At 53.9% G+C, this 16900-nt stretch overlaps 1 protein-coding gene across 1 annotated transcript in view; it reads left to right on the forward strand.

Annotated features, from left to right (window-relative positions):
- The window catches only part of HIVEP3 (HIVEP zinc finger 3), a 99769-nt gene that overhangs the window by 40481 nt on the left and 42388 nt on the right, over positions 1 to 16900 (forward strand). Inside the window, exons 4-5 of the mRNA XM_057386279.1 lie at positions 2019 to 7679; positions 12548 to 12693. Of these exons, the coding sequence (XP_057242262.1) occupies positions 2589 to 7679; positions 12548 to 12693 (5237 nt within the window). The 5' untranslated portion in view covers positions 2019 to 2588. The remainder of the gene's footprint in view (positions 1 to 2018; positions 7680 to 12547; positions 12694 to 16900) is intronic.

The following is a 16900-nucleotide window of genomic DNA, read 5'->3' on the forward strand; positions in this document are numbered from 1 at the left end:
TTGATGTGTGGCTTGCAGGAGAAAATTCAGCATTGAAACATTCAGGTTGAGTTGGGAATTGTTAAATGTGAATATTTCAGCTTGTGGCAGCTCACTGTGAACTCGCTGCAAAAATCCCGGTTTAAATCCACTTCTACCTGGTTAAATGTTTTTTGCCCCTGTTTTAATCCACTTTCCCCAAGTTCAAAAGTYCTGTGTGTCACGAGTGGGGCAAAACCCAGGAATGTGGGCAGAAATCAGGGTGATAAATKAGCTCCAYGAGCGTCTTTGATCTTGAGTAAGARCTGGGCTCAAAGTCTAGCCCAGAGCACGGACAGGGTTAGTCAGCACTGAGGGCTCTCTATAAAGGGTTCAAAATGTAATTAAATCCTTCTCCCAGGACTTTCCCAGCGAGTCAGGGCARGAGCAGGTGCTCTGCAGGCCTGGGGAAGTTGGAAGCTGCTGCTGGAGGGGAGCAGGACCTGGATTTGGGGAAAAGGAGATGAAGTTCAAGGATGGGATGGGTTTTGTGTCATTTCCCTACGATGYGCTGGCACAGCTGGGCAGTGAGAGAAGCTGTGAATCCAATCAGTAAAAAATGACATTTCAGTGTCCCAAACTGAGCCCTTGGTGGGGGATGCATCCTCCCTGTTGGATCCCTGCCTCTCTCCTGGAGCTGTGTCCAAGGACCTGCACCCCAAATTTGGCCATCTGAGGTGCTGTGTCCAAAGGACAGATGGTTTCTAGAGAGTTCTGTGAAGTCTGGCTGGTCATTCTATGTCCTGGGGCATTGCTGGACTCTGCTAAATTAACCCAAATCCCCCTAAACTCCCCGTCCCTTTTCTCTCTGGGCCCATGGGGTTGTGGGGGTGAAGGAGGAGTGGTGTCAGTCCCTGGAGCTCGTTGTGGTCTCTCCAGCTGCCTCTGCAGCCTTTGGGGGAAGCTGGGCCCTGGTAGAGCTCCAATCTCCATCCCCTGCTCCTCCCTGCTCTGCCCCATGCCCAAAGCCTTGGACAATTTCCTCTGATGAACCCAAAGGAATCCTGTCCCAGCAAGCCACTGCACCCCAAATGTGACTGCACCTTTGGAAAGGGGGACAGTAATTATGGTTTTGTGACAAATCACACCCGTGAATTCGCTTCACTCAAAAAAAAAAAACACTCTCCTTTTCCTTGGGAGCATCCCACCCATTTCTGCTCCATYTCCTGGGGACACTGACTGATTCCAGCGCGGTCAGGGTACAATTTTGGTGAAATTCCCTCCTGGAGAGTCCCTCAGGAACTGTGTTGGCTCACCAGGGTGGTCAGTAGGGTTTGAGAGGTTCCCATCCCCACTCATTTCAGGAGGGTTTCCCTTTAGGAGCAGCCCACGATGACACCCCACGCTGCACCACAGGAATGGGATTGGYGCCTTTGTTGAGTGACAAAAGGCAGGAAATGAAGGAGGGAAATTCCATTTCAATGGAAACCTGCACACAGCTCCCGTGCCTGCTTTTGTTGTGGGTGGCACTGAAGATCAGCACAGCTCGGGAGCAGCGAGCAGCGTTGATCCAGAAAAAATCCCTCATTATTTGTCAGGGATGTGAGAGGCAGCACTTTGGAGTCAGTCCGCTTCCCCGTGCAGTCACTTTGGAAGGGAAATACAATTACACAAACTTTAAACCCCAAAATGTTTGCAGGAGATCTGGAGGAATCCGAGTTTGAAAGCGTTTTAATGCCWTTTCCCAAACTCTGTTTCAAGTTCCTGCCTTTGGTTTTGTGAGCATTAAAACAAGTCCCYGAGGTTTGCCTGAGTGCAATTTATGTTTCGTTTGCCATCAAAAGTAATGTCTTGGGAATGGCAGACACTCAGTGAATTATTCTGAATTATTTGTGTGCAAAATATTTACCGTTAACCCCCCAGCCCAGAAAGAGCGGCGTTTAATTGCTTACACACAAAAGCTAAAGTCATCTTTTTTTTTTTTTTGTTTTTTTTTTTTTTTTTTTTTTTTTTTTTTTTTTTTTCCTGTCTGTTTGTTTTTCTTTCGGGTGTAATTACAGGAATGTGGGAAATACTTTTCCAAGGCTTTTGAACTCCAAAGTGGAACAGAAGGAAGACGCAGGGGGACATCCACCGTTCAGGGTTATTTTCCTCGCACACGAGAAAGGAGAAAAAAAAAATAAGAAAAAAAAAAAGGATCTTTCTGAGATGAGCGCTAAAGTCTCAAGTTTTCAAAGGTTTGCATAACAAACAAGAGACACATTGTGGGTTGCATCTTGACTTTGAAGGCTTGCCACTGTCAACTGAAATAAAATGGCAAGGTTTAAAGCCTTAACCAAGTTCACAAGGAAAATATTTGGACTGAAAGTTTTGGAAAGTTTTCTCTCTTTGAAGTAGTTTGTCATGTGTTACCAATGTGAACTTTATTGACCTTGAAACGTTTTTTTTTTGAATCAAATAGCAACTAGTGACACTTTAGGAAAATCTTAAATCAACAACCATCTCCTGGCGGCTCCAGCTTCGTAGCAAATGCAGGCAAAACAGGGAATCTACAGAGGAGACCTTTATTATTCGTAAATGAAGCCTGCCAAAACCTTCCCGAAATAGCACTCAAAGACCCTTTTAAGGTCATGGATCCTGAACAAAGCCAGAAGAGCACAAAAAAGGCTGAGGAAAGTCCAAGAAAGAGGCTTCCCAAAGGAGAGGCTTTCCAAGGCACTGTTTCCTCCCCAGCTACGTACCAGGGCAGCTCYGCTCCTCCCCAAGGAACCCCTCTCCGAGACATCATCTCGCAGCAGCACTTTCCCGGCTCCCTGCCCGTTCCGCGCGAGGAGCCCCAGGAGAAGCCGGGCCACCAGAAGCAGCCCAARGCCTCCTCCTTCGAGCACCCCGCGCACGTCCCGCAGCTCCAGCAGCACGCCCTGTCACCAGCATTCATGTCCCCGGGGAAGCCGGAGCACGTCCTGGAAGGTCCCACGTGGCAGCTCGTCGATCCGGCCAGAGCGGGGCCGTCCGGCTCCTTCTCGTCCCCYGCGCTGCACGGGCAGCTCCTGCCGGCCCACTCGCCCATCCTGCCCGCCGAGGACATGCCGGCCGTGCAGAAAGTCTTCATCCCCCGGCCCGCCCAGGTGTCCCTCAAGCAGGCAGAGGAGGTGCACAAGAAGGAGAAGAAGCCTCCGAAGCCGGGCAAGTACATCTGCCAGTACTGCAGCCGGCCCTGCGCCAAGCCCAGCGTGCTCCAGAAGCATATCAGGTCCCACACCGGGGAGAGGCCCTACCCCTGCATTCCCTGCGGCTTCTCCTTCAAGACCAAGAGCAATCTGTACAAACACAGGAAATCTCACGCTCACCGGATCAAAGCTGGGCTGGCCTCAGGGATCGGGGCGGAGATGTACCCGTCGAGCCTGGAGATGGAGAGGATCGGTGGCGAGGACTTTGAGGAGCCGACGGAAGGGGAAAGCACGGACTCGGAGGAGGAGACGGCGGCGATGGCGGGTCACGGCGCRGAGCTGTCGCCCCGGCGGAAGCACRCGCTGCTCTCCGGGAGCCTGCTGAGCGCAGGGAGCCAGGGCTCCAGCCACGAGCGCTGCTCGCTGTCCCATTCCAGCATGTCCCAGTCTCTGGAGGACAGCTCCCCGTTCGTGGAGCCGTCGTCGGAGCACGCCCTGAGCCATAAGTCCGAGGACACCCACACCATCAAGCAGAAGCTGGCGCTGCGCCTGAGCGAGCGCAAGAAGGTGATCGACGAGCAGGCGTTCCTGAGCCCCGGCAGCAAGGGCAGCACCGAGTCCGGCTACTTCTCCCGGTCCGAGAGCGCTGAGCAGCAGATCAGCCCTCCCAACACCAACGCCAAATCTTACGCCGAGATCATTTTCGGCAAGTGCGGCAGGATCGGGCAGAGGACGGTGGCGCTGGCCTCTAACACCACCCAGGGGTTCCCGCACCTGTCCGGCGATGAGAAGCCCAGCATGGTGCCGTTGTCCGTGCCTAGAACGCAGGTGATCGAGCACATCACTAAGCTAATCACCATTAACGAAGCCGTGGTGGACACCAGCGAAATCGACAGCGTGAAGCCCAGAAGAAGCTCTCTGTCCAGACGCAGCAGCATCGAATCCCCAAAGTCTGGCGCGTACAGAGAGCCGTTCCAGTTCGATATCAAGTCTGGCTCCGGCAGCCAGCTGGACGTGGCCAAAGCCCTGGCGTCRCACGGTGAGAAGATGAAGCCCGAACAATCATTGTTGTCACTCCAGCAATCCCACAGTGCCACAGAGACAGTGCCTCTCCTAAGAAGCCACTCAATGCCTTCTGCTGCATGCACTATCAGCTCCCCACACACCTTCCGAGGTAGCTACTCGTTYGACGATCACATCATGGAGCCCCAAGTCTTAAGCCGCAGCCAAGCGTTCTCCTCCCACCCTCGAATGCTGAAGCGCCAACCGGCCATCGAGCTGCCCTTGGGAGTGGAATATGTCTCAGAGGAGGCCGGCTCTGCTGGCAAAGAAACCGTCCCCAAACCTCCTGAGGAGCCTGAAACCAAGGAAAGCGATCTTACCAAAAAGTCCCGCAAGGGCCCCAAGGCGAAAGGGTTCATGTAYGAGTGCAACGTGTGCGGCGCGCGCTACAAGAAACGGGACAATTACGAGGCCCACAAGAAGTACTACTGCTCGGAGCTGCAGCTCTCCAAGCCCCGCTCTGCCACWTCCCACCCCTCGTCTGAGCCTGAGAAGAGCGTGGCCGACCCCGACACGTGGCCCCAGATGATGCATTACAAGTTAGGCAGCACTTTGGAGCTCACCCCGCTGCGGAAGAGGCGGAAGGAGAAAAGCCTCGGTGACGATGAGGAGCCCCCAGCTTTCGAGTTGTCTGACACCGCCTCCTCCAGCAGCGGCCCAGGCGCTCAGTTTGCAAACCCGGCCTCRTCCGATGTGGCTCTAAACCTGACCCGTGAGCCCATGAAGTCACCAGCAGACTCAGGAAAATCCGAGGCCAGCGCCAGCTTCCATTCCAGGAATACCAARCCGGCTTCGAGCGCAGAGGGCAAGGAGAGGAGAACGACCTCGAAGGAGATCTCGGTCATCCAGCACACGAGCTCCTTTGAGAAGTCAGACTCCATCGAGCAGGCCAGCAGCTTGGAAGAGGACAAGCCCTCGTCCCAGTTCCCATCCCAGCCCACGCCCCAGCACAGCCGCCCCCCTCACTCCCTGCAGCCCAGGCTGGTGCGCCAACCCAACATCCAGGTCCCCGAGATTCTGGTCACAGAAGAGCCGGACAGACCAGAAACAGAGCCAGAACCTCCTCYAAAGGAACCCGAGAAAACAGAGGAATTCCAGTGGCCACAGAGGAGCCAGACCCTTTCCCAGCTCCCTGCAGAGAAACTGCCACCCAAGAAGAAGCGACTGCGGCTGGCAGAGATGGCCCAGTCCTCCGGAGAGTCCAGCTTTGAGTCYGTGTCCCTCACCCGGAGCCCCAGCCAGGAGAGCAGCCTATCCCACGGCTCCAGCCATTCCGTGTCCTTCGATCGCGATGACCACACCAAGCCAGAGCTGAGTGGCCAGTCCTCYGAGTCCCACCCGAAACCTCCAGGCATTGGCTCCCACATGCTGATGGTCCCCAGCCACCATCACCATTCCAGGGAGATGCGGAGATCYGCTTCCGAGCAGACACCCAACGTGTCCCACCCTTCCCAGATGTCAGAGACTCGCAGCAAATCCTTTGACTATGGGAGTTTGTCGTCCACTCCCGCTTCCACRCCCGGCCCCTCCACCTCCTCGGCCCCCCAGGAGAGGAGGAAATGCTTCCTGGTGCGGCAGGCATCCCTCACCAGGCACCCTGAGCACGAGCCAGACCCGGCGCCCCCGGGCTGGCCGGACACGGAGGATGCGGCTCCTTCTTCCAGCAAATCTCCCACCATGAGCTTGCCCCGTCAGCCAACCTCATCATCCCCTCTGCCCTCACGGGGCACCTTCCCAAGTGACAAGAGCCAGCCAAAGGACAGCCCCGAGCCATCCTACAGCCCGCCCTACACAGAGGCCCTGCAGGTGTTCCACCACCCCGTGCCGCAGCTGGCGCTGCACGAGAAGCACTTCATGACCCCGCAGGTGTCCATATTCCCCTATCAGCACCTGCTGCCTCAGTCGGGGCAGTCCGCGGAGCTCTTCGCTGCCCACACCATGTCTGACATCCTCTCAGCCCAGTTCTCCATGCCCCAGATCCCTCCCTCCATATTCCAGACACCGCCGCTGCCCCTCCCGCAGACGCTCATCCACCCTGGCCCGCTGCACCTCGCTCCTCCGCTGATGTCCCACCCCACCGAGGTGTCCTTCAGGCACCCTTCCTTCCTGCCYGTGCACTACCCCGGCTCCTCCCCGATCCCCTCGGCCTTTTTCCTGCCTCTCCAGTCCCAGTTCGCTCTCCACTTGCCGGGTGATGCYGGTGGACATTTGCCTCAGATCAAGTCCAGTTTGTTCTCGGCCGCGGGAAGCTCCAGCCTGTCTCCATGCACGGATTATGACTCGGACGGCAGATTGCACCCTCTGACCTGTGCAGCRAGTCCTGCCGTGTCTGTCACAGTCACCCAGCTTGTCGTCCCCACCCGGACAGAGCCCATGGTGTCCCTGGTGGTCCCCGTTCGCATCCAGACCAACATGCCCTCCTACGGCAGCGCCATGTACACCACGCTCTCGCAGATCCTGGTCACGCAGTCCCAGTGCAGCTCCTCCACCATCGTGCTCCCCAAATTCGATGACTGCCAGCCCAAGGGYGCCCTGGTGTGCAGCGCTGATGTCCACGGGCTGGGGTTTGACCTGGCCCAGATGATCACGGAGGAGCAGAGGAGCCTTTTCCAGAGCCCGTACCTGCGCGTGCCCCTGCCCTTGCCGGAGCGGAAGGGCTACATGCCCCTCACCTGCCCCTCAGACAGCCTGGAGGGTGGCCCTGCCACTGTGGGCGGGAGCAAAAGGATGCTGTCCCCAGCCGGCAGCTTGGAGCTGACCATGGAGACGCAGCAGCAGAAGAGAGTGAAGGAGGAAGAAGTGTCTGAAGCGGAGGAGAAGCTGGAAGTGGTGAAGCCACCCAGTGCAATAGAGGAAGGGAAAAATCAGGATCAACCTCACTTTCTCACCGAGAGCCAAGAGAGGGTGGAGGCTGAGGCAGCGCCCAGCGTGTCCGCGGTGGAGCAGCCGGAGCCAAAGGAAACCCCGAGCAGTTCCCAGCAGGCCACGTCCCGGCCGCCTTCGCCCAGCTTTGAGGCGCTGCAGGAGGACGAGCAGCCCGCTGGYGAGCAGTTGCCCGGCCAGGAGCCTCTGCAGCCCGTCAAGAAGGAAGACTCCAAAGAAGCGGCGGAGCAGCCTCTGCCCAGCCCCGCCAGCCCCGCCGCCGTGCCCGAGAGCTCTGCCGGAGCGGGGAAGGCCCGGGAGGGCACCGACACCAAGAAGGTGCTGCAGTTCCCCAGCCTGCACACAACCACTAACGTCAGCTGGTGCTATTTGAACTACATCAAGCCAAACCCCACGCAGCAGGCGGACGGGCGCTCCTCGGTGTAYGCCAGCTGGTGCGTCAGCCTCTACAACCCCAACCTGCCCGGCGTGTCCACCAAGGCCGCCCTGGCCCTGCTGAGGTCCAAGCAGAAGGTGAGCAGGGAGACCTACACCATGGCCACCGCTCCGCGGCCCGAGGCGGGCAGGCTGGTCCCGGCCGGCTCCAGGAAGCCCCGAATGACTGAGGTAATGCAATCCTATCTCTTTCTCCTGATCCGTTTGGACGCGTGGGCAGAGGGGGCAGAGGGCCGGGGCGTGGCGGTGCTGAGGCTGGTCGGGGTTTACTCGTCCCGCTGGCGCTTCGGGAAGCGCGTGTTCTCGGTGAAGCTGGTAGAGTGAAGAACCCAAAAACCCCTCTGAGATCYGCACCCAGGCACAGGGGGCAGGAGAGCCTGCTCTGGGTTTCCACTCTCCAGCTTCTACTTGCCTTGTAATCCAAAAACTAGGAATCACCACCACCACCACCCCATGAGCCACCACCGCTCCAGCACAAAGGATTAGACTTCATTTGCATTTGTCTTGATATTTCAAATAGCTTTACAACTTCTTTTTTTTTTTTTTTTTTTTTTAAATGCTGTTATAATTCCCTACATTTTGCATGTTAGAAATGAGAGAAAAAAAAAGAAAGGATTACCTTAGGGAAATGGGATTCTGTCTGGTTGTGCATCTGCTCATCTCACATTAATGAACATGGAGAGGCATGCTTAAAAGTATTTAAAAAATATTAAAGGGAGATTTGCAAGTGTATTTAGGCCCCTGAAGAAGCACAAAGGCTGGCGGTGACATTTGTAAAAGTGCCTCAGCGGGTCAGACACATCCTGTTAAACACCTTGGTGGTTTGGTCCTCTCGGTCCGTAGCTGCTTCTCCAGGTATTGAAGGATATTTTACACCTGGTTTTAGAGTGAAGGCTTCACAGCGGCTTCCCAGGGGCAGARCTCCCCCAAGGCAGCGCCCACACGGGCTCAGGAGTCTTTAAGGCCTTCCTGTGAGCTGCCTAATTTTATGTATCTCATTTTAAAGCCAGTCTTTACCCCTCCTGCTTAATGCTGAACCAAACAGATCCCTTTAATCCAGATCGTGTTCATACAGATTAGCAAACAGAATCGCTCTAAAGATTTTTGCCATTTGATATTCATCTCAAGTCAATTTATATTGATGGATTATTCATTTTATTTCTGTGTCATGAAATGAACTCTGAATATTAAATTTATCATAATCGCTGCTGCAGCTGCTGCTTATAAATATGTCTTCAAATACACAGTGGAGTCGCTTTGATTCAATAAATCTTTATTTCTATTCAGCATTTCCATCACTCCCCTGCAGAAAATCCAAAAGACAGATTTCTAGGGACACAAGGGCAGATAATTACCTGAGCAGTGCAATAACCACGCTGAGATTTATGCACTATTTTTCCAAGGGTTTTATCTGAGCGGTGTCGTAGCATCCTCGATTTTCAATCTCTAAAGGAAGTGCCTGCGCTTCTCTGAGCTCTGCTCTTTGCCRTGGTGCTAAAATTCACACCCCGAGTGCGTCCGGGGCTGCGAGACCCTCCTGCCCTGGAGGGAAAGGTTCCAACAGGAACGGTTCAGCCCTCACTCGTCCAAACAMACATTTCACTGCATGCATTTTTCCCAAAGCCTCACAGCCCCCATAAACAAACCCCTCTGAGCTGTCTGGTGGTGCAGGTCCAGGTTTTTGTGGGGTGATTTGCGAAAGGAAGAGTTTGCCTTGCCCAGTTCACCTGGGTGAATCCTAACAGTGAATCCTAACGGTGGATCCTTAAGGTGAATCCTAACGGTGGATCCTAATGGTGGATCCTCATAGTGATCCTAACGGTGGATCCTAATGGTGGATCCTAACGGTGGATCCTAATGGTGGATCCTAACTGTGGATCCTAAACCCAGCCTTCCTCCCCGCATGGGGAGGCAGAAGCCCCACTAACGGCAGCAGAGATAAACAGAATTCCTGCTGAGCTCAGAACTAAATCTGTGATCGGTGGGAATGAAATCCTCTGCGCGGTGTTTCAAACACGCCTGGGGGAAGTGGCAACTGCCGGACACGCAGTGGCCACGGGGTCACTCTGAGGTTGGGAGCCCAACCCTCGGCCAACTCTGCTCCTTCCCTTCCCTATYCCCTCCTTTGTGTAACTCCAAGGTGTCAGTGAAGCTCCCAGGAGATGTAAACAAAGCGCTGGTATTTTGTACAGCTATGCATGCAGCGAGCAGTAGTTCTGTACGTGCTGTCTCCCGTCCTCGGCTGGGGGGTTTGGGAATTTCCAGTGGGATTTGCRGAGCAGATCATTCCGGGATGATCCGGAGTGGCTGCGGGCTCCGGCGTGCATGTAGGGAYGGCTGGTGACGCTGTGGCGGGGCTTGCACACTCTGTAAATCCAAAWTCGGGATTGTACGAGGGGACAGCAGTGACTGTATGGTTTTGGCTCTCTGGTGCCTTTCATCTGTCAATGTTTCTGTGCTTTCGAAAGTTGCAATAAATAAACCTCGTGCTACATCTAGCAAGTCATCTGTTTTGTATTCCTCAGCAAACCTGGGCAGGTTGTCCCCACCAGGGTTCTGAGCCCACAGCTCCTGTCAAGAGGTGAAATCCCAACCCTAAAAGTTTAATTTTTGAGGGCTCTGAGTGTGTCTCCTGCYGCTGGTTTCCTCACTGCCATCTCCACACCCAGAGCTACCAGCTCAAGACCGTTCCTGTGGTTAAATATCCAAATGGTTCCTGGCACTGYTCTGCCCCAGGCCCTTCCTCACAAAATTCCTGGCACTTTTAGGGACATCAGACAGCACAGGGACCATTCCCAGGAGGCTTCTGGGAAGGGTGTGTGGATGGTGTGAACCCCGAGGACAAAGAGCAGACCTGGGTGCATTTAATGCTCTGAGTTGAGCTCCCAAAACTCCTGGGCAGATTTGGAATGCTGGGCCTCATTTTCCAGATCTAATTCTGAGYCCATCCCTCCTCCTGCTGAGCATCCCATGGCAGTTCCAGCATCTGCAGGGGCTGGGTTATTTCCCACTGGATTCCCTGAGCTGCCCCCTCAAAGCAGGGAAGGTGGAGAGGCTGCACTGGGGTGATTCACCCTCCTCAGCCGAGGCTGGGGCAGGGCAGGGAATCACCAGCGGAGCCTCCGCTCCTGCTGGCCCAAGGGTGGCCAGCTCTGCTCGAGGCTTCAGGGGCTGCATTTGGRCCAAAACCCCACTCAAAACTCTCCTCCCATGTGCCTTCAGCCYGTTCCCATAAATCACAGAGAATGTGAGGAAATGGGGGTTCAGTGTCAGAGATGTGTGAAAAAGGACRTGGAGGAAAGGAATCTGCTTTCCTCTTTGTCTGGAGACCCCTGGGTTTGTCCTGTCACGCTGTAGRRGGCAAMATCCCAACATTCCAGGAGTGGAGAGCTCTCCCTGGATTTGTCCTGATAGGTTTTAGGGGRCAACATCCCAACATTTCATTCCAGGTATGGATAGCTCTSCCCAGGTTTGTTCTGTTACARTTTAGGGARCAWCATCCCAACATTTTATTCGGGGCATGGAGAGATCTCGCTGAATTTGTTCTGTTAGGTTTTAAGGCAACATCCCAACATTTCATTCTGGGCATGATGAGCTCTCCTTGGGTTTGTTCTGTTACGATTTAGGGRGCAGCATCCCAACATTCCAGGAATGGAGAACTCTACCTGGATTTGTCCTGTTAGGTTTTAGGGGGCAACATCCCAACATTTCATTCTGGGTGTGGAGAGCTCTCCTTGGGTTTTAGGTTTTAGGAGGCAAACATCCCAATATTCCAGGTGTGGACAATGTTCCCTGGATTTGTCCTATTAGGTTTTAGGGGAAAAAAATATYCCAACATTTCATCCCAAGTGTGGAGAGCTCTCCCCAGGTTTGTCCTGTTATGGTTTAGGGAGCAACATCCCAACATTTTATTCTGGGCATGGAGAACTCTCCCTGAGTTTGTTCTTTTGGGTTTTAGGACAACATTCCAACATTTCATCCCAGGTTTTAGGGGGAAACATCCCAGCATCCCAGGAGTGGAGAGCTCTGGTCAGGTTTGTCCTGTTCAGTTTTAGGGAGCAACATCCTGACATTTCATTCCAGATGTGGAGAGCTCTCCCCCAGTTTGTCCTGTGAGATTTTTGAGGAGCAACATCCCAACATTCCAGGTGTGGAGGACTCTCCCTGGATTTGTTCTCTTAGGTTTTAAGGAAGAAGCTTCCCAACATTTCATTCCAGGCATAGAGAGCTCTCTCCAGGTTTGTTCTATTAGGTTCTAGGGGAGCAACATCCCAACATTTCATCCCAGGTGTGGAGAGCTCTCCCTGCATCCTACCCACAGCCATAGGATCAGCTTTGATGTTTAGGGCTGTCCTATAACGAACAACACTCAGTGTTTAGGTGAGGTGTCAGGGCACGGCTTAAATCTTGGCCTAACCAAGTTTAGACAAAAAAATCCCTCAACCACAGGTGGCAATTTAACAGGGGAAAAGCAGATTTGGCCCAGGGGAGGTGGAGGATTCTTTTCTCCCGTGGGTTTTGTGGCTTTCTCTGTGCTGTGCCCTTGGCAGCAGAGACAGGAAATCACCCGGGAGTGCTGCCTGGTAGGTGTTTATGCCAGGCTGAGGTGGCTGAAATCCAGATTTGTGTGAGTGTGAGTGTTCATGTGGGGGAAAGCWGGAGGGTGAGGGTGTGAATCCTGCAGCTGCCTCCTCCCCAGATGTTCCCGATGTGTATTTTAGAGAGAGGATTATCCAAGGATGGAGATTTGGGCACAGACACCCCACATGCTCAGAGTCACACCAGTGTCTCCATCCCTCATTTTTCCAGCTGGTCAGAGCTGGTAAACATGGACGGGGCAATTAAAAAAACCCTGAGAGCTCATAGTAAATACAGCACAACCCTCAGGGCTCCAAATCCAGCAGGAGAGGCCCCATTTTTTAGGAAGGTGCCCTAATTCCAGCCCTGGGGCCGCTGCTGGCTCTGCTGGGGYTGTTTGTGTGTGCCTGCCAGTGATTTTGTCTGTAATCATGGATTGTTTTGCTCTTTTGGGGAGATAGGTTCATTTGCCTTCGCTCCTTTCTAATGAAGGTCGAAAAGATCTAACTAGAGCTGAGAAGGAAGAGGAGAAAAGGGGAAAATCAGAAGAAGAGGCTCTTGTGACCAAGCGAGGGGAGCCGGTGAGGATCAAGATCTTTGAAGGAGGGTGAGTGTCTCRTTTTATTTCCTTTTCTGTGTCTCGTGTTGGTGTGGAATTGCTGCGTTGATGGCGAGGTGCTGCGGGAGGTGTGCAGGCGGAGCTGGATTTCAGTTTATTTCCCACATCCGCTGTAAAAGCTCGGCCCTCCAGGTCTGGAGTGCGTTAATTCCACATTTTTTGAGCTGTTTTTAAGTCAGCAATCACCCGGATCTCTGGTCTGAGTGGGTGGTTGCACAAACTCATCTCGGAGCTGGCTCTGAGGTGACAGAGGTGCACTCTGGATCTCCTCAACCTCTCCAGAGCCTTCCCCTGAAAATGATTTTCCTGATGGTCATTCCCATTAGGAGCAGGAGGGTCTGGGGGAGGTCTTCCCTGATGCCTGGGGTTCAGTTTGGGGAACAAAAGGAGCTTTGTGTTAATGGGATTTCCCATCCCACCCAACCAAAACAGCTCAAACTGCAATGGATTTCCCATCCCACCCAACCAAAACAGCTCAAACTGCAATGGATGCACGGCCTTGGTTTGATGTATGCCTCAAACCTCGGCTCCAGGTAATCCAGAGGACGCCTCAGGAATTCAGCTCTGGTCTAATGCTGATGATTGTTTTTAATTTTTTTTTTTTTAATAGCTAATAAGTGATATGTCTGTGGGGTACGATTAAAGATCATCCTTCCTGAGTGCTGCAGAGGGGGCCAAATTGGTGTAAAAGCAATTCTCAGCAGCATTTTCATCAGTTCTGCCCTTGCTGTTGGGTGGTCTTGGTTTCTGTGAGTCAGAAAAAGGCTTTCATTGGTCAGCGCCTGTGGTTTTCTGCTGTCACCAGTTGAAATTTGCTTTTATTTTAAAATTCCTCATTAGCAGAGGGTCCAGCTAGCACAGCAAGGGGGAAGCCCAGTGCTGTGGGACAGGAGAGCCACTTGTTCGGTAGGAGAGTTCAGCTGTGCCCCCGGTGTGGGATCGGGGTGTGCCCGGCTCAGGTTTGGGTCCATGGGTGGGGAGTGGGGGACGCAAACAGGGCCAGCTCTGTCCTGGTAATGACTCAGGGAGCAGCAGAATGGGAAATTGGATGGGCTCAGGGAGTCTCTGCCACCCTCCTGTGGCAGATGGGACCCGTGGGAGCCACCAGGATGGGTTTTATTCTCTTCAACCCCATGGGAGCCTCAGTTCCTCCAGGCTGGGCTGTCCCTATGGCTGTGCAGGGGGACTCGGCGTTCCTGGCTGGAATTGAAGCAGCTCAGCATCACCAGGACAGGAGAATCCCTGTGTCCCTCTCAGAGCAGCTCAGGGGCGCTTTGGGGTGAGATTGGGGCTGTCCCCCGGGAGGAGCTGCAGCTCAGGGGCGCTTTGGGGTGAGATTGGGGGTCCCTTTGGCTGTCCCCAAAAGGAGCTGTTGTGCTCCCATCCCGTGGTCACACAGGGGTGGCTTTGTCCCCAAGSCCGGTGCAGCGCAGTGACAGCGGGGTCTGTGCTGGTGTCGGGGTCAGTCKGGGAATGTTCCTGATCTGCTGCCATTCCCGGGGTGACACATGAGAGCAGAGRGGTGGGGACACTCAATCCGTGTCCTGCTCCATGACAGACCCAAACCAAGGCATCTTCTCCAAGGGGTTCCGTGCCATCCAGCCCTAGGGATGTGCTGGCCACCCCAAAGCTTGGGTAGGTGGGGTTTGAAACCTCCTGGGGCTCTGACTCTGTCCCTGGGGGTCTGACACAATGGCATGCGCCACCGGGACACACCAGGTCACAGCAATGAGTCCGTGTCTGGATTCCAACTCTGAATTCCGTGTCTGGATTCCATCTCTGGATTCCGTGTCTGGATTCTATGTTTGGATTCCATCTCTGGATTCCATGTTTGGATTCTATCTCTGGATTCCGTGTCTGGATTCCATGTTTTAATTCCATGTTTGGATTCCATCTCTGAATTCATCTCTGGATTCCATGTTTTTATTCCATGTTTGGTTTCCATCTCTGGATTTCTTCTCTGAATTCCATGTTTTTATTCCATGTTTGGTTTCCATCTCTGGATTTCTTCTCTGAATTCCATGTCTGAATCTCGTGGCACTGCCCAGGGCCAGCAGGACGGGCTGTGCTCTCAAGGTTCTCCGTGTGCTTCATGCCTCATTGCCACAAAATTTCTGATTTTGGGGTGTTCAGCCCCAGCAGCCAGGACCTTTACCCACTGCTCTGTTCCAGGGGCCTGCCAGGACCTTTTCCTTCTGCTCTTTTCCAGGCATCTTGCAGGACCTTTTCCTGCTGTCCTTTTCCAGGGGTCTGGCAGGACCTTTTCCCTCAGATCAATCTGCAGGGTGCTTGCTGCCTTCTGCAAGGTCCCAAATGGATCAGGCCTTTCCTGGCCATCTCTCAAAAATGTTTTACACAAAGTGCAGCCATTTTCAGGACATTATTTCGCTCYCTTATTTTCTTCTTTCCCCATAAAAACGTCCTTCTGGATTCATTTCCCCCCTGATTTATCGGTTCCACACGGAACACTCCTGGCCAGACCCCTCCTTCCAGGGGGATGCATCCATTTGCTTTCAGGGCTTTTGGAGCCATCCCACACTTCGTTGTCTCAACCAAGGGGGGAGATTATCAGGAAATCCACAAAAGGTGACCYTGGAGCTCCTCTTCCCSTCYGTTTTTATTCCTTTCRAGYTCTTGCCTTTCTCTCTGCCGTTTCYAACCCTTTTCCCTCAGTGCATTTTCCTGCCTTCCCCAATCCCAATACTTTCCCCCTTTGCCATGCTCCTTAGAGCACTTCCAGGAGCAGGTCTGAGTTTTCTCCTGCATCTCTTCAGTCTCCCAGCTGGAATTATATGGAGTTATATTCCTTGGCTTTCAGGGAAGGCCAGAGAAGCCAAATTTCCTCCTTCCACCATTTCCCCGTTCACATTTGTCAGCAATAAAAGACAAACCTGCCAGAGCACTGGGGGCAGCCTGACTGTCCTTCCCTCCCTTGGAGGGAGCCTTCCCAGCCTCTGGAAGTGAATGGTTCCTTTGCTGGTGTTTTCCCACTGGGAGCGGGTTTGGATGCAGTGTTTGCAGGTTCCTCGAGCCCCGAGGTTCCTGCCTGGCTTTGGGATCCCAGTAACGCCCAGTTCCTTCCTCCCTGCTCTCTCCATGGAGGATTTGTGGTGCCCAGCTGAGGATGTGGCCCTGGAGCTRCCAGGAGGACCTGCCTGGGGATGTTTCCAGCTCCTGGGGAGTTCTCAGCCCCTTCAGCACCGAMCCCCTGATGGGAAGAGGCTCTCAGACCCTTTGAGGGGCTCAGGTTCCCTGGAAACCTCAGGAGAGACRTGCATGGTGCTTCCTTAACCTCTCCAGATCAAACTGGGGATCCACTGAGTTTTCTGTTTAAATARCAAATTCCTCTTGGAGAGCGAATCCTGAGGTCACTCCACGTGCAATTTCAGCCATGGGTTTTTATTTGGAGTCCTGGGATCGTGTCAGGCTGGAAATATCCCTGTTCAGAGCAGATGGCCCCGCACTGCAGCGGAGGCTGGAGTCGTGTAACACCCCCAGGACGGGCTGAGGCTGCCCAGGCTCCTCGGGCTGCGCCTGCAGAGCCATTAACAGGGCAGCTCGATGTCTGTGCTCCTCAAGGAGCAATCCAAACATCCCTGGGCTCCTCCTGAGGGACGCTCGGGCAGTCTGGAGCAGGGAAGATGATCTCTGAAGGTCAGGCTGGCCAGCAGCACTGCGGGAGGAGGGCTGAGACTCCTCGGTGGTGCGGGGTCGCCTTCATCCCCCTCTGGTGCCTTTGGGAGATCTGACATCATGAAACCAGAGATCRGCATCGACCCGGACTGAGAGCGGGGTCTGCGCTGGGGTCAGGGAGACATCGCGGTTCGCTGCCATTCCCAGGGTGACATCTGAGACCAGAGGGCTGGGGGCACTCWGTCCATGGCCTTCTGCCTCACAGCCCAGCCCTCTCTGCTGGTATGGGCACAATTAACTGGTTTMTTTAATTAGTYGATTGTAAAGAAATGTGTYCCTGGGAAAACCCAGGAACAAGATWGATAAAGTTAAGAACCTTAACRGGCATCCCCAATTCAGTGCCATGTGGAGTGAAAACTACATTTGCTCTTTGGAAAACCGTTCCTTTATTTCCTACTTTAGGGAAAAGATGAGGGGAGGTGCATGAGGTTGGACTTTGCGTTTGCTGGTGAGCCCCAGGCTGGAACTTCCCTTCCCTTCCCTTCCCTTCCCTTCCCTTCCC

This window comes from Malurus melanocephalus, unplaced genomic scaffold, assembly GCF_030028575.1.
Source record: "Malurus melanocephalus ecotype Western Australia unplaced genomic scaffold, MMel_1.1 scaffold_947, whole genome shotgun sequence".
Taxonomy (NCBI): domain Eukaryota; kingdom Metazoa; phylum Chordata; class Aves; order Passeriformes; family Maluridae; genus Malurus; species Malurus melanocephalus.